At 41.6% G+C, this 22471-nt stretch overlaps 1 protein-coding gene across 3 annotated transcripts in view; it reads right to left on the reverse strand.

Moving 5' to 3' along the window:
- Positions 1-22471, reverse strand: part of BMPER (BMP binding endothelial regulator) — a 297532-nt gene that overhangs the window by 82769 nt on the left and 192292 nt on the right. For all 3 annotated transcript variants that reach the window (XM_053264967.1, XM_053264966.1, XM_053264968.1), the window contains 2 exons: positions 12992-13321; positions 1939-2275 (listed from right to left, as the gene is read on the reverse strand). In XM_053264967.1, the coding sequence (XP_053120942.1) occupies positions 1939-2275; positions 12992-13321 (667 nt within the window). The remainder of the gene's footprint in view (positions 1-1938; positions 2276-12991; positions 13322-22471) is intronic.

Genomic DNA, 22471 nt, shown 5'->3' on the forward strand with positions numbered 1-22471 from the left:
ATGTTTGGAGTCTGCCCTAGCCAAGATATAAATCATTTTTCTTCTGGTGTCAAGAGTTTATTGAACTAAATTAACCACCAGCAACTTAAAAAAAAAAGTGGGGGGAAATCCCAAATAGAAAAAAGAGCAGATGCAACATTTGATAGAATAAAGCCTAATCTCTTGGTGCCTGGTCTTCATTTTCAATTTTCATCACTTACCTGTGAAAAATAGCAGAGGTAAAATTTAGCTATTTCTAAAATATAGGCAGCCAGTCACCCTTGGATAACCATTCCTTATGCTCTCTGTTGATTTAGCAGTACAGAGAAAATTAAAATACTATGAGTGTCATGTGAGAACAAATACACTTTGCTGTGGCCATAGCTTCAGGTCTGGTATATACTGTAGTATTAATCTTACTATTCTCTAGCACTTGCCTATATTGTATTGAAGCCCTATTACAGCTTTCCTGCTCTTGTATGCCCTTCACAAGCACAGCCAGCAGCTTAGAAGTTGCTTCTGTGTGGCACAATCCCATATTGCAGATAGATGTCGCTGAATAGTGCAACCACATGAGAGGTAGGTCTTTCCCACATAATTTGTACACTACCACCTGGGTGGATGCCATTGCCTATGTATGGAAAAGACCAATTCACTTGGATCAAACTATTCACAAGTGCAAGCCTACAGTGTGAGATGTCACCATTCCTATCTGCTCCTTGTGGCTGACAGGATTGATTGATTGATTGATTGATTGATTGATTGATTAAAATATTTAATATATCGCCCAATCCACAGACTCAGGGCAGTGTACAAGGTAAGAACAGCATCCGAGACTGGGGGGGGGGGGAGGCCTGGCGGAAAAGAAACGTCTTCAATAAGATCTTAAAGGCTGAAAGAGAGGAGGCAGACCAAATCTGGGTGGAGGGGGGCCACGGGAAGAGAATTCCAAAGTGAAGGGGCAGCAACAGAGAAAGCCTTATGCTGAAATGACTTAACAAGGCAAGGGGTGGGAAAAACCTTTAGGGAGTAATAAAGCATTTTAATTCTACAGGCGTATTTGAGCATCAAGAAGTCCTGCAACTTTCTTGCAATCAATTCACCATTCACAAGGAAACTATATTGGCTTACTAGCTTCACAGTATTACACCCAGTAAACATATCAAGTGTAAGGAACAGACACATGGTCCTAAACAGTCAGATGACATGTCCTGGGGAGCTCTTATGGGCCAGAGCTCCCTGATGTATATTTACTATGTTTTTAGGGATACACATCTGCCTTTTACACTTTAGTATTTACTGTAGGGAACATTAGTATAGCATCAGGGCAGCTATAGCAGACAGAAAACTGTGAAGAGCAAAGCAACTTGTACTTGTAAACCAATATACTTTTCTCTTTTATGTTAGGCAATATCAAATGAAAGAGTTGCACATTTACTGTGAGATGGTTAAATATACCTGATGTCAATCAAGGAAAGAAATGTCTTATACTTCAGCCCAGAAGTATGTGAAATACAACCATAGCTTAGATGAGCCTAGCTCCTTCATCCCTGTAGCAGTTAAAGCTAATGACAGAAAAGACACGTTCTGTTGTTCAAGTCTTTGAATCCACATATTTAAATGAGAGGAAAAGGTCATCAGTTCAACTGTATTAATCAAATCTGTTTTTTTAAAAGGTCATAGGATACGCTTCTAAATGCCTACTTGCCTGGTCACCATGCAAAATAACTCTAACCCAACAGGAGTCACGTGATATATGCACAGATAAATGAATAAATGGGTCTGTTGATTACCATTGCTCCTCTGCTTAAGGCTTCTTGAAAAGTAACGCTGCCATTCCTAACCAAGCACTTCCATAATCCAGTCTCTCCTCTTTTCCATTTCCAGGGGATTTTCAGCAAGTTCCTGCTTAACAACTTTCACATGCTACCGCTTTGCTCATCAAAAGACTGCACTTACCGATAAAATGTAGTGTAGTCCACAGTTGAATGGCAAGTCTGAAAATCCCAGGTTTTGAGTTTCTGGCATTCCCGGTGGGCCCGGAGCTTTATCCTCACAGTTCCCTGGCACAGTTCAGGAAACTGCTTCTTTGGAGGGCGAGTGCAGAACTCATTTGACTCCGCACGCCAGGACTCAGCAAAGTCATCCACGTCAAACTTAAAACTCCCATCACCCCCAATCAAGTCATCTCTCTTGTGCCCATTATAGTTGCCACACAGACCGCAAAGCCTGCCCTTGAGGTGTGGCGCCGCCATGACTTCAACAAAACTGTCTCCATCCCAAGAGATTTCCAATCCTAAAAAGAAGGCAAGACAATAAAAGTGAATCTTTAATGGAGTAAAGAATGTTGATATGACATATGAAGCTGACATACTGATCCAGACTACTAGTCCATCTAACCTAATATTGTTCATGCTGGTTGGCACTAGCTCTCCAAGACCTCAGGCAGAGATCATTCCCATACCTACAATTTGAGTTCTTTTTAACTGCAGATGCCAAGGAATGAACCTGGGACCTCCTGCATGCAAAGCACACGTGACTCCTCCTGTGGAGCAGTTTACTATGTAAAGCAGAAAGGGGAGGTAAAAATAAAACAACTACAACAAAAACTGCTCAAAGAACAGGCTTCACTGTTGCTGACATATCTCTGTCAAGTGTTTTAGTAGGGGACATCATGTTTTCCCCTGCTTGGTTTCATAAAATACTCACACTTTTCAACCTCTGCAACTTCATTCATACTTGCAGGCAAGACTTTGCCTAAGACTGGCTATTAGCAGGTGATAGAATTGACTGTGCCACTTCAGACTATGAGGTGGGAAGGTATCATTTCTATAATTCCCACACCTAAAAAAATCCCTGCAAGCTTGCACATCAAGAAAAAGTGTTCTAGCCCAGCACTTTGCCTGCTTTGCTGGCTTACTATTTGCAAGAAGGTTTTGACAATGGGGAGCATTACAAAATATGATCCTCTACCTGCAACCTGCAGGAGTTTGTTTATTTTGCTACATAAAATGCTTTTGAAACTTTTGTTGAAAAGCTGTATATGAGCAGGAGTAGCAGCAGTGCAGTCCACTCTACTACCTCATCATTTTACCTCCTTATTCTAATAAATGTGTAGATCAGGCTAAAGGCAGGATGCCCTTCTCACGCCATGTGCTAAAGGAGTCAGAGGGTTGGATTTAAAAGAGTAAGAGGGCAGGTTGAAAATATCCCAAACAAGGGAATTAGGCATACGTAGATGTGTTGTAGACTTGCGCCCTCAAAACCTCAGAGATATCAGATCCAGTTAAAGAGTGGGGCATGTTGAGTGACCACATGAAAACCATTAAAACCACTTTGACATTCAGAGCTCTGGCCAAAAATGAATATACCCTACAAACTTTCTTTAACAAAATATTCAGTTACTACTGATAACTGGCAAATACTGACTGGAAGTCTGCCCAAACTAAAGTCCCTTTCAATTCTACTGTTGTCTTGACTGGAGGCAGGTTTTTAGCCAACACTTTTTCCTGTAAAGGTTAAGCCATATAAAACAATTCATAGTTCCTTATGATTAATGACACTAAATCCAAGATCATTTTTCCAAACTCACTGTGGAATGCTGTGCAGCAGTTCAGAACCAGTGGAATACATTTAGGTTCCCGTAAGTCATAGAAGTATCTCTTTCTAAGCCTTGTTGGATAATAATGAACAGTGTTTAGACTAGGAGTATTATTAACCAAGATTGTGATAAATTAATATTTCCATTTCCTTCCCTAATTACATTATATATTATGGGCAGGATCCAGACTAAGGTAGTTATGACTAAATCCCATTGAAAATAATGGAACTTAAGTAAGTCATGAATGGATCCTAGTCTGCATCCTGTCATATATACATTATTAGTGCATGTGTAGAAAATTTAATTTATTCAACCCACCACAATTCAGCATTGAAATAAAGACAGTTATTCTATGGAACAAGATTTGAAATACAGTTCTTGGCAGATGCATGTTGTTTGGAATTTTATTTAATTTTTGATATTTTTTTCTTGGTGATTTTCCCCCCTGAATGGATGAGTTCTCCATTCTCTTGGACGAGAATCAGGATAAAAGTAATTGGTCAAATATAAAGCCAACGGGTTCAACATCTGTCCCATCTGGAGCGCTGAAAAATAAGAGCATTCTTTTACTGCCTTCCTAGAGCTTTCCCGATTTCCCCATTTCTTTTGAAAAACGTTTAACCATCATGCAGCTTATCTTCTCAGCTTGGCACAAAGTCCTACAGTATATGCTGAACTTGGAATATACACTGAGATTCACACCCTGGGAGCACCCATCAATTATTCTTCGGGGGCGAGGGGTTCCCTGCAGAAAAGGCATCCATAGATACTGAAGATATACAGAAGATCAAACTCCAAAAAGCCTAACAAGATGGATATTGTATCAATGATGCTACATTAGCTGTGAGGGTTAGAGGCACAACATTGACAGGTGAGGTACATTCAGAAGTAATCTCATTCCAGAAAATTAATCAGAAGTAACTAGTATTCTTGGATTTTTTTCTCACAACGTTTAACACAGACTCACTGGCTGACATCCTGTCTAACAAAGCATCCACACTTTAAGCAGCTGCAGGGAAGCAATGAGAGCCTGCACACTGCTCTGCTGCATTCTGAATGATGAGCACAATTGCACAAGATTGCTAGAGCACCAATATTTTGGGGTGCTTTCCTGTGCTTCAGAAGTGCTTTGCATTGGCTCCCCAGTCCATTTTCAGGCCCAATTCAAAGAATTAGTTTTAACCTTTCAAGTCCTAAATGATTCCTTGTTTACACAGTCAGACAGGTGTTATTGACTGGTTTGTTTTATCCAGACATCGAGTCCTTCCCAAGGAGCTGGGATGGCTGAATTTTATTATCAGTATCGTTGTTGTTATTATTATAGATATCATAGTAGAATATAGGCTGTTCCCAGTAAAGCTGCTTTTTGTGATTGGCCGATGGTGATTTCTGTGGCCCCTATGGTGTTGAGGTGCTCTTCAAGGTCTTTTGGAACTGCACCCAGGGCGCCAATGACCACTGGGATTATTTGGGTCTTTTTCTGCCACAGCCTTTCAATTTCAATTTGTAGATCTTTGTATTTGGTGGTTTTTTCTGTTTCTTTTTCTTCTGTTCTGCTATCACCTGGTATTGCTATGTCGATTATTTTAACTTGTTTTTCTTTCTTCTCGACTACAGTTATAACTGGTGTATTGTGTGACAGATGTTTGTCTGTTTGTAGTTGGAAGTCCCATAATACATTGCATCTTCATTTTCGACAACCTTTTCAATTGTATGGTCCCACCAATTTTTGGCTACAGATAGCTTGCATTTTTTGCAGAGTATCATCCCTGCTACCTTGTCATGCCTTTGTTTGTAGTCAGTCTGTGCGATCTTTTTACAACAGCTGATTAGGTGGTCCACGGTTTCATCTGCTTCTTTACAAAGGCGGCACTTGATGTTTGTTGTGGATTTTTCGACTTTTGCTCTTATTGCATTTGTTCTTGGTGCCTGTTCTTGCGCAGCCAGTATTAAACCCTCTGTTTCTTTCTTCATGTTGCCATTCTTAAGCCATTGCCAAGTCTTGGTGAGGTCTGATTTTCCACTTATATTGTGCAAATATTGACCATGCAGTGGCTTATTTTTCCATTTTTCTGCTCAGTTCTTGACTTGTTCTTTCCTGTAGGCCTGCTTTGTTTCATTGGTGTTGAATAGTTTCTCATTATTGACCATTTTAAGTGCATCTTCTTCACTGTCCTTGATATATTCTTCAAGGCCTCTTTTCTCCTCCTCTACTGTTTGATGGACTTGCAGCATTCCTCTTCCACCTGGGCTGCGAGGGAGGTATAGCCTATCTACTGTACATCGCTGCGGGGGTGCAGAGCATGATTGATGGTCATTATTTTCCTGGTCTTACGATCTAGCGTCTCTAGCTCCCTCTGGGTCCAGTCTATTATTCCTACAGTGTATCTGATAACAGGTATAGCCCAGGTGTTTATGGCTTGTATGGTGTTCCTGCCATTGAGTTTGGACTTCAGGATTTTTCTAACTCTCCTGATGTATTCACTTCCAATTTTTCTTAAAACTTCAGTGTGTTTGATGTTATTAGGCTGAAGAATGCCCAAGTATTTGTAATGTTCTTTCTCTTCCAGGTTCTTGATGTTGCTTCCATTGGGCAGTTCTATACCTTCTGTTTTTCTTATTTTTTCCTCTGTTCATTATTAATGCAGCACACTTGTCTAGTCCAAACTCAATTGCTATATCGCTACTGAATATACAGACAGTGTTTAGCAGTGATTCGATTTCTGATTGGGACTTTTCATACAGCTTCAAACCCATCCATGTACAGCAGAAAGTTTATTTGACTTGATGTTTTAGATGTTTGGTATCCGAGGCCTGTTTTGTTTTATTAATTATTATTTATTTACACAGTCAGACAGGTGTTATTGACTGGTTTGTTTTATCCAGACATCGAGTCCTTCCCAAGGACCTAGGATGGCTGAATTTTATTGTCAATGTTGTTGCTGTTATAGATATCATCGCAGAATATAGGCTATTCCCAGTAAAGCTGCTTTTTGTAATTGGCTGATGGTGATTTCTGTGGCCCCTATGGTGTTGAGGTGCTCCTCAGGGTCTTTTGGAACTGCACCCAGGGCGCCAATGACCACTGGGATTATTTTGGTCTTTTTCTGCCATAGCCTTTCAATTATTATTATTCTATTATTATTATTAATAAAATAATAATAATAATAATTGTTATTATTATTATTATTATTTAGAAGCAGAAATGCATTTTTTACAGCAGGGACGTGTTTCTGGTTCTACAGAGCAGAACCCTGAAAATATTAGTGCTCTTGCACAACTGTGCTCATAATTCAGAATGCAACGGAGCAGTACATGGGCTCTCACTGCTTCCCTGCAGCAGCTTCAAATGTGGATGCTTTGTTAGAATGTTAGCCACTGATTTACACTTAAATATACATTGATAGGCCCTCAACTGCTTTGACTGTGTAAACAAAAATTAGTCTCTTTGGATTTTTTTTTTTAAGGGAGAACCTATCTATCTTAGTAGGCTGTTCCCCTTGGCTAACTTTAATTTCTGGCAAAGAGCAATACAATGGTTGACGAGAGGATGGTGGTTTCTATAGCTCATACAATTTCCATCTCCTGCCCAACCCCTCTTTTTGTCACAAAAACAGCAGTTTGGCTCACTGCTGGCTCTTCTCCTATCTCTGCCTCCTTAGGTATGTAGAAAATCATGCTGGGTGAGTTCATGTAACTGTGTGGATTTTTAAGTGACATTCCCACATATCTGTGCTAGCACAATATATGAGAAATATGAGGGGCTGTACTAGCACAATATATGAAAAAGTACCTCCTGTTGCACTGGAATAGCTATTTTGAGAAGGTGTGCAAGTAACTTTCAACATAGCCATAATGTCAACACACTTTTGCTGACCCAGGAAGTTACTCTCTCTCTCTGACTCTCCTCACTGCACACACCTATTGTGGTTACAGAAGCGCAGTGGGGGCATGCTTCATATAACAATGCCATTAAAGAATCACCAGGGACTAGAAGTACGTTCTTTGCTTAGGTTTTGTGGAACTTCTTCCATCAGAAAGTCCTTGGCTACTCAACAATGTTAAAGAAAGAAAGGCATATAAAACTGTCAGATTCCCAGGGGACCAGGTGGGCTCCTAGCCCTCCTTGAACTCCAGAATGACTGGAGCATCCTCAAAAAGGTCAGCCTCAGGAACAAGCTGGGGAGGAGTTTAGCCTGTCACCTGAGTCCTTCTCCTGGCTTGCTGCATTCAGCCAGTTCCCTCTCCTGGAGAACTCCTGGCTCCCATACTCAGAAGCAGCTCCTCATCATCAGCTACCTTTTCTTTAAATACCCCAGGGCAAAGCTGACAGGGCTTAAAACTGACTTCCAGCCCCACCCTCTTTCTGACCTTGCTTCCTGCCACACCCAACCTAGCTGTCTCCTTAGAGCTGTTTCCTGCAGCTCTTCCTGCCTTGTCCTCTCGACCCCACTGGGATCTGACCAACCTAGATCCTTCTCATCCCCACTGCCCCTAAAGGGAATGGAAACCTCAGAGGAGGAATGCCACGCCCTTCTCCAGACTCCACAGGGCCACCCAAGCAACCAGGTAACATGGCATCCCAACAAAAACCGTTTTTAATTAAACCTTTTTGTACACCTCCTCATTGTATTTGTATGATCTGGCCATGAGTACAGTTTAGATTTGTTTTAATGATAATAGCATTGTATTTTGCTGTTCATTTGCCATAACATATTTTACAAATACATACAGGCAGAGGTCCTGGGTTAAACTAAAGATCCATTATCTCTGCTTAAAAGGAACAAGAAGCTCTGGGAAAGACTCTGCTTTAGACCCTGGGTAATCATTGCCTGCTAGAGTAAACAATACCCAATGGTCTGACGTACTAAGACGTACTGATATGTTCAAATTGCTTTTAGCTAATGCCTGAAGAAGAGTGCTGCAAAACATTTGAATAAATAATAAACTAGCAACAAATATATATCTAACACAAAGAAGATCTGCAAAAGGGAGGACAGGTTAAAAACATTGCAATTTCCCTAACCAACTACTTCTGTCAACATCAGAAAGCAGAATTCCACTAAAACCTCTTCCTTAAAGTGTGCAAGATATAACACCACTCTCACAGATATGTAGTTTAACTTCCTTTACTAGTAATTGTAGTGAGATTATACAAGCTGTTACACAGGGAGGGGCCATATGAATACAATGCCCAATATGCAGAAGAAGGGTACAAATTACCATGGCCCCTGCATAAATGGCAGCGCCTAACCTACTTCACAGGGTTGTTGTGAGGAGAAACCTAAGTATGTAGTACACCGCTCTGGGCTCCTTGGAGGAAGAGCGGGATATAAACGTAAAAATAAATAAATAAATAAATAAATAAATTACCACAAGGAAACACATTCAAATTGTAGATCATGCTTGAGGATATTTATAGAAAGTTAGATATTTATAGAAAGATGTATACAGGCTGGCCAAGTTGCAAGATTTGCTGGCACCAATTAGAAATAGTGTCAGAGCAGAACAAGCAACATTCTGACCATGGAGTTGCAGGCCAGCAAGGCTCAGGGGTCTTCTGTAGAACAGAGAGTGTGTATTTGTCCAGTTAATTCTAGGACTTGTCGTTTGAGAGACGGAAAGATTTATGCTTCCTTTTGTGACATGCTCTTTGAGAACTAGAAGTCCCAGAGTTCCTTGTGCATATAGGGGGAAAGGGACAGCTAGTGGGAGGAACAAAGCACCATATAATCAGGGACTGTGATCCCAGGGATAGTGAGAACAACTAGTGCTACTGGTAGGATTTCCAGACTCAAATATCAAATAAATGAGTTAGGTCTGGTCTGCAGATTGCACAAAGAACTGACACAGGGAAAGGAAATAGTGACTGGAAGGAAAGAGCATTTGTTTTCTCTCACTTTTTCTCATTCTCTCTCCTTACCAGGCCCAGAGAAATTGTGTTTGGGCATTGTATGTACAAGGTCCCAGATTTATTGAAATGTAAATAAATAGCAGTTGCAGGAAAGGGGATCCTGATTGGGACCATGGTGAAAAAGAGCTAAAGCCCCCATCTGACCTCTGTGGTCCCACTCTGGATTGAGGCCTCACTCAGCTGCTATTTGCAATTAACAAAATATACAAGCTCATCATGCGATAGGCTATTGTTTAATTTAGTATTCAGGATCGGGCTGTTAAATATGCATTCAGTGAGGCATATGAATATTTTCAATTAATGGGGAAATTATCTTCATTGTAATATGCTACAATTACATGCTATTGAATGAGCCATGATATCCCATGTTTGCCTTATATCTGCCAAAATAAAGACAATGATGCTGTTATTTACCGAGCTGAAGTAAGAGACAAACAGAACAAAACAATAATATTTTAGCCCATCCAAAACTGTTCTCAGGAATTCAGTGGAATTTCATAATTCAGCTGGCAGTGAAGAGACACAGTCAAGATGCTTTTAATTAGAGCTTATGAATAATGCTTTTTTGTGTGCATTCTATGGACAGTCACATTTTTTTTGTCTTGCAGCTCTGATGAACAAGCACATAGCTGAGATATATTTTTCAGGGGTCAAAGGAACAGGTGTATAAATTATTGGCTCAGCAGGAGATGCTGTGATACCCCTTAAACATTATCTAGGCAATTATTGTGCTTCATGCCGATTCCTCCTGAAACATCAGGGTAAAGTAGATATTCTGCAGAAGACCTGGTTCCAAACATCCAAAAAGCACTGAGGTGGTGGGAAGTGGCATGATTTGAAGGGGAGAAGTAGTCAATGGAGAGGTTTTCAACTCCCCTCTCACAATCTCCTCCTCAGCCCTTTTTCACTGCCTGAAAAATGAACCCTCCTCCCCACCCACCCACTAAGCCCTTCTCCAGATAATGAGAAAGGGCTCCTTATATGGCAGCTTCCTATGTTCTTCTGTTCCTAATGAGCACCTTGATCACTTATATATATTATAGGATTCATCCATCTCAGATTCCCGTGTTCTCCTTTACCTGTTTTCTTTCAAATAGTTACCAGATGTTCTCAATTTCCCTATTAAATCATATTTCAGATTTGAATGATGCAAGACACACATATACACAAACGATTGAATCCAAACACAGAAGCAATTCACTTAGGCAGAAACAGATCCAAGACAGATGTTACACAACACCACCATACTTCAGGGAGACAGAGCAAACAGCTTTTCTTTCACACTTGGGGGTTAACATCATACAGTGTTTGATTCAACAAGGAATTTTTGTGTTGGCCATATTGGCTGGTTAATCTGAGTGGCCTGAATGGAGGTGTGGGACAACGTTCTTGCTAAAGCCTTCCAGATTTGCTTTGTTTTAACAAAGTTTGCTTCATTTGGACATGTTTTACTAAACTTATTCCTTGCTCTACAAGCACCTCTGACATGGCAGTTGCTTATTTCTGATCTCTGCTAATGCCATAACTATCACTTTGAAATCATCAGCAATTTTCAAACTGTGTTCTGTGGAACCATGGGATTTCTTTAGAAGCTTAGCAGGGGATCATGATCCTGCATTTGGTTGCTATTGTTCTTGACATTTTTTAAGCCTCAAATTCCACTTGTGGGAACAGCAAAACTTGAAGAAAAATTGAGGTGCCCCATAATGCCGAAATAGTAGGCAGAAAAGTATTAATTATTAAGTATGAAATACGAAGTTCCCACTTGGAATGGTGGCAGTGGTAATACCTACCATTTCTGTGAAGGGTTTTGTTTTGTGTAATATTAACTAAAAAGGCTAACTGGCTGAAAATACACATCTAGGAAGCTGGTAAAAAACCAAAAATTCTTCTTTAGCTCTCTCACAATGGGGGTATTTATGGAGAAAATCAATAGTAGTGGAAAATGTCTCTGGGTATTCTAAGGTAGAGTATCGGCTCACTTGTAGGAACAGTGAGGCACTGTGGGTGAACATAGTACATGTCACTGATCTTGTCCAGAATCTTCTGCAAGTTACAGAATTGCAAACACAAACACAGTTGTGATAACACAGTTCTGTCGCTGAGGTGTAGTACATTCTTGGCAGATGTTACATAAAGCGGATAGAAAAGGCAAAAGTCTGAAAACTACTAGTCTAGATAAAAGAAGCATCTTTTATGGGTTTGGAGCATAGAGAATCCTGCCACAACACAGGACTGGCAAACTAGATAAATGATGCCCTCGATTTTTGCATGTCACATTCATTCCCATGTGCACCTTTACATTTACACACCTCACATGTTGTGCAGGTGTTTGTTTTTTTAAGCAACCAGCACTGACCAGGGAGGAAAAATGACTGCTCTTTAGGACAACTAGTTCCTGAATTTCAGCATCTATCCAAACAAAACTCTTTAGGCTTCAACAGAGGTGGCAGATATACAGCTACAAATATTGCCTTTCAGCTGCAATTTATAGAATGTAATATATTTTGCATAAGTTTTCAGGTGAGTATCTCTCTCTCTTCCCTGCAGTGTCTCTCAGTGGTATGCTGTAATAATTAATTTCAACATATGCAAGTTTATCTTATAGTATTATAGGTTTTTGACTCAGAAGCCATAAATAAATTGGGCTCTACATACATCAGAATAGACCTCCACAGCTTGCGACTGACCAAACCAAATTCTGCCAGCCAGCCATGGATTTCAGCCTCCTGACAACCGCCACCCTTCTGCAGTTCACAGCAAGTGTCAAAAACAGCTACAAAGCTGATGAGGTGTGTAGCTTAGCGGGGCACGTTGCATAGCACTGCCTTCTCCCTTTATTTTGTTTATAAAATGTATAACCTGCTTTTCCTCCAGCCATATTTCAAGGAGGCATACAATTATAATTTAAAAAATCAACATGAAACCATATAAATATATTAAACACCATTAGCAAATACCAAATATTTCATTTATCTAATTTGTTTCATCATGATCTTTAAGATCAGCAGAGTGTCCCACGAACTACACTGTCAGTGCACCAATGAGCAGCATTCTGGCTGGGTGCCCAACAGCTATGAACTTTGTTTCCTTAGAGAATTGTCCAAATTTGAGCTTGGATATTTTCGGGAAGCATGACAGGAAATTTCAACTGGGGCTGGCTTTTAACAGTAAGTGCGATGCAAACGTGCAGCTGTTTTAAAAACCAGTTCCAGTTGTGTATGAGTGTTTTGTTGGACTTTGGTTTTAATAAGTTGCCTTTTCTATGTTCATGGGATGAGCAGATCATGGATGGATGGATGGATAGAGCAGGCCATGTTACTATTTAAATACTTGGGCATAGGCACCAAGAGTTCTTACCAATGCATCTTTTGTTTAGTTCTTTAACTAAACAATAAGCAAGAGTTTTCAGAGTTATGGGCAATGAAACAAATCAAAATATCCCTATCGTAACTGTAGACTTAGGGGTGTAACAAGGGCACTCATCATAGCCCCACCTGCTTTGGTTGTCACTTTCAACAGATATCCTTCCAAGTCAATGTGAAAGTGTGGGTTTTCGAAAGGTAGAGATATCCGGGACCCATTCCACTTCACTGTGAGATGCTGATGAAGGCTGATGGTGCTGCTACCCAACACAAGGTCTACAGATTTTGTCCAGGAGAAAGAGCGAGTCCGACGGGCATCGTTCTTCACCAGCACCTGGAAGGGTGAGGTAGAGGAGGAGCAGTCTTTCGTCAAAACGTACTGACATGTTCCCTGAAAGTTAAATGTCCGTCCATCAAATGTGTTGTAGTGGGGGTCTCCAAATACAGTGCAAACTCCAGGCTCTGCAGGTGAGTGAGAAACAAAAGTACCATAAAGACCAATTTATGTTTGGAAAGGCAGGGATAAGATGAATGTAAGGGATTGGCCAAGATTTAGGGACACTTCACACATTACATTTTTTTAGGTATATGCCTTAAAATATACTATGTGAATGAGACAAACACATGTTTGGAAACAGGTGTGCCATACATGTGTACTTAGGGAAGCCAGAATTGGTTGCAAGACCCTGCTGAGACTACACTCAGTGACAAAACTGTTATTGATGCCACAGAGTATCGAATGGTCCTTAGCTGGCAAAACACACAAGTCCTGGGGTGGCCCCCATTGGTTACAATTAGGCTTTGATGAAAAAATACCCAGAGACTACAAAGTCTCCAGATTCTGGCAGGCTGTTAGGCTTGTATGAATCATAAGTGGTCTCTTTCATACTGTTGTTAAATGATGAGTAATCATTTAATCCAGGGGCTCCCAACCAGTGGTATGGCAGATATTGCTGAAGTACAACTGCCATCATCCCCAGGAACAATCAATTGTAGCTGGGGATGATGGGGATGTTGTAGTTTAATGACATCTGGAGTACCACTGGTTGAGAACTCTTGATTTAATCCATTAGGGTGATCGAAGTCATATAAATGATAAATAGTAGTTGGGTTATATCAGGGATTCTCAAACTTGGGTCCTCAGGTGTTATTGGGACTTCAACTCCCATAATCCCCAGCCTCAGTGGCCTTTGGTTGGGGATTATGGGAATTGAAGTCCAATAACATCTGGGGACCCAACTTTGAGAATCACTGGGTTATATAAACATTAAGTAATGACAGAATCCTCTACTAGCCCCTGGTACTGGCAAGGGAGGAGAGCATCTTCATCTATCCCCATTCTACTAGGATTCTAACTGCCATCAACTTGGCTGTCTCCCTACAGTGCATCAAAAGAAAAGCAGCAATTATGCTGCCTTGTGGAGAAAAGGAAGCTTTTTTTCCTCCCCTCCACTGCTGTTCTGATACACTGCTTCGCAGAGCTTCAGAACAAAGGTATGGTGACCTGTTGGATGTGGAGTCTTTACAAAGGCTACTGCAGTGCAAATATGCCACTGTGCTTATGCTCTGATGCTCTGTGGAACCGTATGGGAAAGCAATAATTGGGGCGAGGGGAACTTCAGAGCAGCAATGGAGGGGGGGACCCTCCTACGTCCTGAACGACAGCACCACTGCAGCCTTTATCCTAGCATACTGGAGGAGGGGCATGGAGGGGGGGAATGGCACCTCCTCCTAAATGACACCATTGATACTGTTGCTTCTCCTCCTGCTGCTGAAAGCAGGTAAGGAAAGGATGGAGGGCTAGTGGGAAGGAGTTGGAGAGCTCTGCTTGGCTTGGCAAATGTTCCACGTTCTTCCAGGTTTGCAGGGGAAAGAACTTGTATCATTTCCAGACTAGCCTGAGATGAGCTTTTTAGAGTTCATCCATCTCTAATAAATCTTATTTGATCTAAATATTCAGGTAGCTCCCCAGTTTAAGATTTATAAGATTTATTTTATTGTTTAAGGAACTATTAATTCACTCATGCTATTTCTATCCATGGCACTTTAATATGGTCTGGGCTTGCCTAGGAAAACAAGGAAATCACCAGCAATTCCTCTACTAGGATTAAATTTGTAACAAAAATAATTTATTTTCTCTCTGGTTTCTTTAATATGGTCATGCAGTACATATTATTGCCTAACATATCATAGATTTGTCTTTTTCTTCACCTAAATAAACAAGTGCATAAAAGTCAAGACACAGGGAAAGAACATAATTGAGAGATATGCCACCTGAAGTGATAGAGCTCATGGGCTCCAAGAGAAATATTTAGTTTTAATTTCCAAAGTGCTACACAGAGAACAGCATCAGCTTCATAGACAACATGACATGGTACAGCATGAAATATATCACATTGTTTAAAAGGCTGATAGAGTACAGGGCTGGGAAACCTCCTATTTTCCTGTGTGGTATCCCGTGCTCTGTATTGGCCCACGGGAGCCTCAGAGTGTGACCAAATGCATCCCAGCAGAACTTGAGAGAGAAGCAAAGCTTAATTTCTAGGGAAAGGAATAATAGGGTTCAAATCTGGATGCAATGCCTTCTGGTAATAAAGTCCTTTTCCTAATCCCTAGTGGGGACTCACCTGACCTACTCAAAGGTGAGGAAAATACACTCTGAATATGTAGTTCAAAAATTCAGGGATGAAACCCTGGAATAGGAAATAGATACCAGGACGGAACTCTAGTGAGCTCTGGTACAGGTTATGCCCCAGAGAGAAGGCCAGGGCTTCCCTGGCAGGTGAGCAGGGTCATGACTTAACTGCCAATACATAATTTCTTCTACTACTGTACTGTAGATTAAACTAGTCCAGAGCTGTTAGACAAACTTGGGGCCTAAAATGTACCTTAATAGTGATAGAATTGGATTGCAAAGGTCAAATGATATATTCTACACAAACACATCCAAACAAAGATGATCATACAGTCTAATTGTCACTAGATTTGGCAGTCTCAGTTTTAGAGCTCATGGTGTGATACTCCAAATTACTTAGCCACTAGAAAGAGCTCTGAAGCATTCCTGGACGATTTTCATGGTATCTAATAACACATATGCCACAACACAAAAGAAAGAAATGACCATATTGGGATGATGACTGTCTTGCCGGTGAGAAGGGCTGAAATTCAAGAAATATACAATCTGTGTAAAAGACAGTGGGAGAAAGAAGGGGGGAAACACCCGAGCAGTACAGTTAATTCCAAAGTGTCCAGATGCAAAGTACACTTGAGTTAGGGCTTGCAGCTAATTCACAGCAGCCAAGGAAAATATTATATAAACCATAACTAAGACAGATTTGGATATTTTCTGAGTAAAAATATGACATTAAAAAATAGAAAGGAGAGTAATTTATTCACACATACACAACTCAACAAGGCTTGGCTTTTAAAAACCAAAAATGAAATACAGAACTCAATTAATCAATGTATTGGGCTTCTGCATCAAAGCAAGCTGCTGCTAATTAAATTAAATTAAACTGAGGCACAGTTATTAATATGAAAGCTAGCTATATCACATGCAGAGTGGAACTGAACTGCTTTCCCCATTTTGCAAAGGGGAAAAAAACCCCTGTGCATTCACACTCATGTTTATCACAACTGCTCTGCTGTGTTATTTATTTAGCTGCACCAGAACATACTGTATTTACCCAAATACAAGATGACCCTGAATTTAAGACAAGCTCCTTTTAAAAAAGAGGTTAAATACAGGTTATACCTACATTTACTCAAAAGGAAAATGACTCTGAATTTAAGATGACCCCCTGATTTCTAAGATCAAAGAACTTGGAAAAAAACTAGTCTTGGATTTGGGTAAATACAGTATAGACTAAGCTCCACACGTGTGGCAGATATATTTACCGATGTACACTGGTATGGATGCATACATACTGTGGTGACCCAGCCTCCCCACCCTCTTTAGGGTTAACTTGAAGTGAACCCCTGTCAACTTACAGGCTGGTCACCCCAAGGTCTCTACCAATCAGGCCACCAGGTGGGTAGGACATGAGCGCTTTGGGGGGAAGTCTGGGATCAAGAAGAGGGAAGTGAGTGCAGAGAATGTGGAGGGGCAGGAAAATCCAGCATGGAGTCTGCTCTTGCAGGGTGACTCTGCAGATCCTTGAAAGACAGGATTGCAGGAGGCTTGATCTCATCAGGAGTTCTGGTGAGTTGTGGCTTTCAGAAGTTAGAATAGGGGAAAGTGTGTATAGTTTGACTTTGGGGCGATTCTCACGATCAACAAAAATTGGGCTACCAGAGGCTAGCCCAATTTTTGTTGACCGTAAGAACCACCGGGCTCGCAGCCGAGGCCGGTGGTTCTTGAGCGGGTAACCCGCTCAAGAATCCCTGGTAAAAAGCAGGTTTGCGGAGCGAGCGCTCCAGCAAACCTGCTTTTTACAATCATGAGTAATCGCAGCGCACCTTCGTGCCACGCCTAATCATGAGTAGACCCCCGGCCGGGAGGAAAAGCTGCCTCCCGGCTCCAGGGGGTCTCCCCAGTATGCCCTGCGCACTTGCGCAGGGCATACTGGGGCTTGCAGGGGCCACATGGCCCCCGCTCCCCCCACCTCCGCCGGCTCCGTCAAGGAGCCAGCCATCATGTGGGTGGCCAATCCGGCTGCCCAGGGCTCCCTGCCCGCTTCCTGCTCACCCGAAGAAACCGGGTCTCACTGATTGTGAGACCTGGTCCTACGTGTCAGGAAATTGCTTTGCTTTCTGTGTGTTGCTTTGCATTCCTAAATATTTGTTCTGTGCAACTGAGTAACCAAGATTTCATTGTGTGCTGCCTAAGAAAAAACTTGGCATTTTGAAATACTCTGTAACCAAAAAGATGAAACATAAGCCTAACTATTTTTGTAGCAATTAATAAATCAGTTTCTTTTCTTTTCTAAAAAGCCTCACAGAGTTTTTGATTTACTCTTGAAGGCTAGGGGGAGCTGCTGGTGCAAACAGCCCCAACAGGACTGCTAAAGCCAGCTACCTTGTTTTCTTACCACGTGTATGCATACATGTGGAAGGTTTTTATACTTGCCCAATAGCAAGATAGAGAGAGAAGTCTAGGCTGTGGCACTCCAGCCCAGGCTGTCCAGTCTCCGATAAAAGTGTGTCTGGTGGCACTATTTTTAATCTACTGAAGGTCTAAAGTAAATGTTGAAAAGGGAAGCCCACTCAGGCAGCTCAGCAGGGGTGACCTGGCACCTTTCCCTCTCACATGGGTTGGCTCTATGTCAAAGGCTTAATTCTTTACAAATATATCTTTAAACATCCATTTAGATATGTCTAGAAACCCTGATTGGGCTAAAGTCCCCAGACATATGCATTGCGTATGACTGCTCAAAGGTGCCTAAGCACATTCACACTTCACAGGTTTGCTGCATAAAGTGTGGAGCTAACCATAAGTTCGGATGTAGAAAATTCTAGACCAACACAGCAGTTATGCCAGATATGCATTTTTAGTCATCTGAGCATAATCCACCCCATACTAAGCGCTTTCAGCTACCATTGATTTCAGTAGCTGACATACAGGGAAACCTCGTGATCTACAGACTCACCATCCGTGTTTTTGAGTATTCGTGGATATTTAAATGGCACCCGATTTCATTATCCGCAGATACTAAAGGGTTAAAACCCATGTATCCATGGTTCCTAGAGGGCCAGAAGTAACCATGAGGTCACTTCCATTCAATGCTGCCATTTCTATGCATTGTAATTTTAATGCATGTCTCCCCCCCAAAGTCCTGCTATGCTGCCTCATTGTGGCGGGGGGGGGTGTTCATTGGGAAGGATGAGTGAAGTACGCCAGGAGGTATACTCTCAGTAGGGTCACCCAAAGTGCAAAGGTCATCCCAGATGCCGAGCTAAAGCAAGCAGGCAGCATTGGGCAGCAGCGATATAGGAAGGTGCTGGAGGTGGACAATCACTTCAGTGACAATGACAAAAGCATCATTTCATACTGCACAGGAGAAGGCAATGGTAAACCACTCCTGTATTTTACCAAGAAAACCACATGGATAGACAAAATAGAATGATTGTCGCTGTAGTGCCGGATGATGGGCCCCTCAGTTCGGATGGTACTCAACATGCTACTGAGGAAGAGCTGAGGATCTCTCAGGAGTACTGATGGTGTTTATGACGTGGTTAGATTAAAGCCTTTTGGATGTCTAGTGGATAATGTTGCCATGCGGGAAAAGAAAATCTGAAGTTTCAAAGACAGAAATACAATGGGAACATGGAATGTAAGAAGCATGAATATGGGAAAGCAGTGAAAGATGAAATGAATTGAGTACAGATTGACATCTTGGGCATCAGCTGAATTAAAATGGACTAGAATAGGACATTTTCAGTAAGAAAATCATACCATTTACTACTCAGGACATGAAAAACAAAGAAGAAATGGTGTTGCTTTGTGGTCCCTCTAATTTTTTTAATCTCTGTGCAGAATGATTTTTTTTTCTGGGCGGCAGTATCAAGGCAGTGTTTGCGCACATGCATTCAGAGTAGGGCCTTCCTACTTCAACCTGAGCGGGATCTAAAATTAACTGAGCAGACATCAGAAAACTTATGAGCGCACGCCTTAGAAAGAACAGTGGTGTTGCTTTCATAGTCAAGAAGGATACAGTAATGACAGCCTTGGGTACAATGCGGTCAGTGACTGACTAATATCAATTAGATTTCATGGACAACCCTTTAACATGACAGTTTTTCAAATCTATGCCCCAATGGCTGATGCAGAAGAAGAGGAAGTTGATGAGTTTTACGCTCAAGTTCAGTCTGAAATTGACAGAACATGCAAGCAAGATGTGCTGCTGGTGGTTGGAGAATGGAATGCCAAAGCTGGAAAAGGTAAGGAGGAGAACACAGGCGGCCTATATGGCCTAGGAAACAAACGAAGCAGGAGAATGACTTATTAGTTTCTACAAAGCCAATGATCTCTTCATTACTAACATATTCTTCAAACAGCCAAAGCGGCACCTATACACATGGACATCACCAGACGGAGTACACAGAAATCAAATTGATTACATGATTGGTGCAAGAAGGTGGAAGAGTTCAGTTATAACAGCAAAGACGTGGCTGGGGGCCACGGAAATCAAATTGATTACATGATTGGTGTAAGGAGGTGGAAGAACTCAGTTATAACAGCAAAGACGTGGCCAAGGGCCAATGCTGGAACAGATCACAAACTGCTCATGTGCAAGTTCCAAGTCAAGCTAAAGCGGAAAAACAAAGCTATCCATCTTCCACGATATGATCTTGAGAACGTACCCACCATTTTCAAGGAGAACATCAGGAACCGCTTTGAAGTTCTGAACCTCATTGAGAAGGAGGAACTGTGGAATGAAATCAAAGTTGTTGCTAAGGATGAATGTGAAAAGAGACTGCCAAAGACCAAGAAACAGAAGAAAGCAAAATGGATGTTAGAACAGACAACTGAAATTGCTAAGAAGAGGAGAGATGCCAAAGTCAAGAAAGAGAAAGACCTCAGGAAGGAACTTAATAGGGAATTTCAGAAAGCTGTTAGAAGAGACAAGGAGCAGTACTACTACAACATCTGTAATGACCTTGAAGGCAGAAATAGACATGGAAAAACAAGGAAAGTTTACCAAAAGAACTCTGAACTCAGGAGGAGGTTCCAATCTCAAACTGGTATGTTAAGGGATGCCAAAGGACAGATAGTAACTGATTCAGAGAAGATCAAACAGAGATGGAAGGAGTATACTGAAAATCGGTACAGCAGGGACATCAGCATCCAAGATACTCTAGAAGATATTCCCTACTTGTAAGAACCTCTAGTAAGGGAAGATGAAGTTAGATCAGTACTTCAGTCATTGCTAAGTTGGAAGTCTACAGGAATTGATGGAATAGCTACAGAAATATGGCAGGCAACAGAAGAAGAATAAGTCAAGGCTCTAACCAAACTATGCCAGCAAATTTGGAGAATGACATAGTGGCCAACAGATTAGAAGAGGTCAATCTACATACCCATACCAAAGAAAGAAGACCTAACAGATTGCGCAAACCACTGGACAATATCCTTAATTTCACATGCTAGCAAAATAAAGCTCAGGATCATCCAACACAGATTATAGCCCTACGTGGAAAGGGAACTGCCAGATGTTCAAGCTGTTTTCAAAAAAGGCAGAGGAACAAGAGACATCCCTAATGCACGCTGGATAATAGAGAAAGCCAAAGAACACCAAAAAGAAGTTAATGTGTGCTTTATTGACTACAGAAAAGCCTTTGATTGCATTGGCCATGTCAAGTTGTGCAATGTCCTTAGAAAAATGGGTGTCCCAGAGCATCTCATTGTTCTCATGAGAAACCAATACACAGGGTAGGAAGCCACAGTCCAGACGGAACATGGTGAAACAGACTGGTTCCAGATCGGCAAAGATGTAAGACATAGGAACATAGGAAGCTGCCATCTACTGAGTCAGACCATTGGTCTATCTAGCTCGGTATTGTCTTCACAGACTGGCAGCAGACTGGCAGCAAGGTTGCAGGCAGGAATCTCTCTCAGCCCTATCTTAGAGATGCCAGGGAGGGAACTTGGAGCCTTCTGTTCTTCCCAAAGCAGCTCCATGCCCTGAGGCGAATATCTTACAGTGCTCACACTTCTAGTCTCCCATTCATATGCAACCAGGGTGGACCCTGCTTAGCTAAGGGGACAAGCCATGCTTGCTACCACGAGACCAGTGCTCACACTTCTAATCACACTTCTATCTTACAGTGCTCACACTTCTAGTCTCCCATTCATATGCAACCAGGGTGGACCCTGATTAGCTAAGGGGACAAGTCATCCTTGCTACCACGAGACCAGTTCTCCTCCAGACAAGGCTGTATACTTTCTCCTTATTTTTCAATTTATATGCTGAACATATACTGAGAGAAGCTGGATTGGAAGAAGATGAGTGTGGTTATAAAGCTGAAGAAACATCACTAACCTGCGCTATGCTGATTACACTACTCTGATAGATGAGAATATGGATGATCTGCAAGCTCTAGTAATGAAAAAGTCAAGGAGCACAGTGAAAAAATGACTAAATGTCAAGAAGACTAAACTAATGACAACGGGTACAGCAACCAGCCTCATAATTGATAATGAAGACACTGAAGAGGTGGATAGCTTCTGCCTTCTAGGATCGACCATCAACAGTAAAGGATCCAGCAGTCAAGAAATACGCCGCAGACTAGCACTTGGTAGGGTTTCAATGAAGGCCTTGGAAAGGATATTTATATGCTGTGATGTGACTATACCTACAAAGATTAGAATCATTTGAACAATGGTTTTCCCCATGACACCATGGATGCGAAAGCTGGACCTTGAAGAAGCAAGATAGAAAACATAGTGACGCTTCTGAACTTTGGTGCTGGTGAAGACTTTTGAGGATACCATGGACAGCCAGGAAAACTGTCATGGCTCAGACCTCTGACTCAGAAGAGTCAGAGGAGGAAGGGGAGGTCGTGGTTGGGAGTGTAGGCTCAGAGGTACAGCAACAGGATTTGGCAGGGAGAACAGATGCTGGAGCTGAGAAATCGGGACAGCTGCCAGACATGAGAACTGAGCAGGCTGAT

The sequence above is a fragment of the Hemicordylus capensis genome, chromosome 6, assembly GCF_027244095.1.
Source record: "Hemicordylus capensis ecotype Gifberg chromosome 6, rHemCap1.1.pri, whole genome shotgun sequence".
NCBI classification, from domain to species: Eukaryota; Metazoa; Chordata; class Lepidosauria; order Squamata; family Cordylidae; genus Hemicordylus; species Hemicordylus capensis.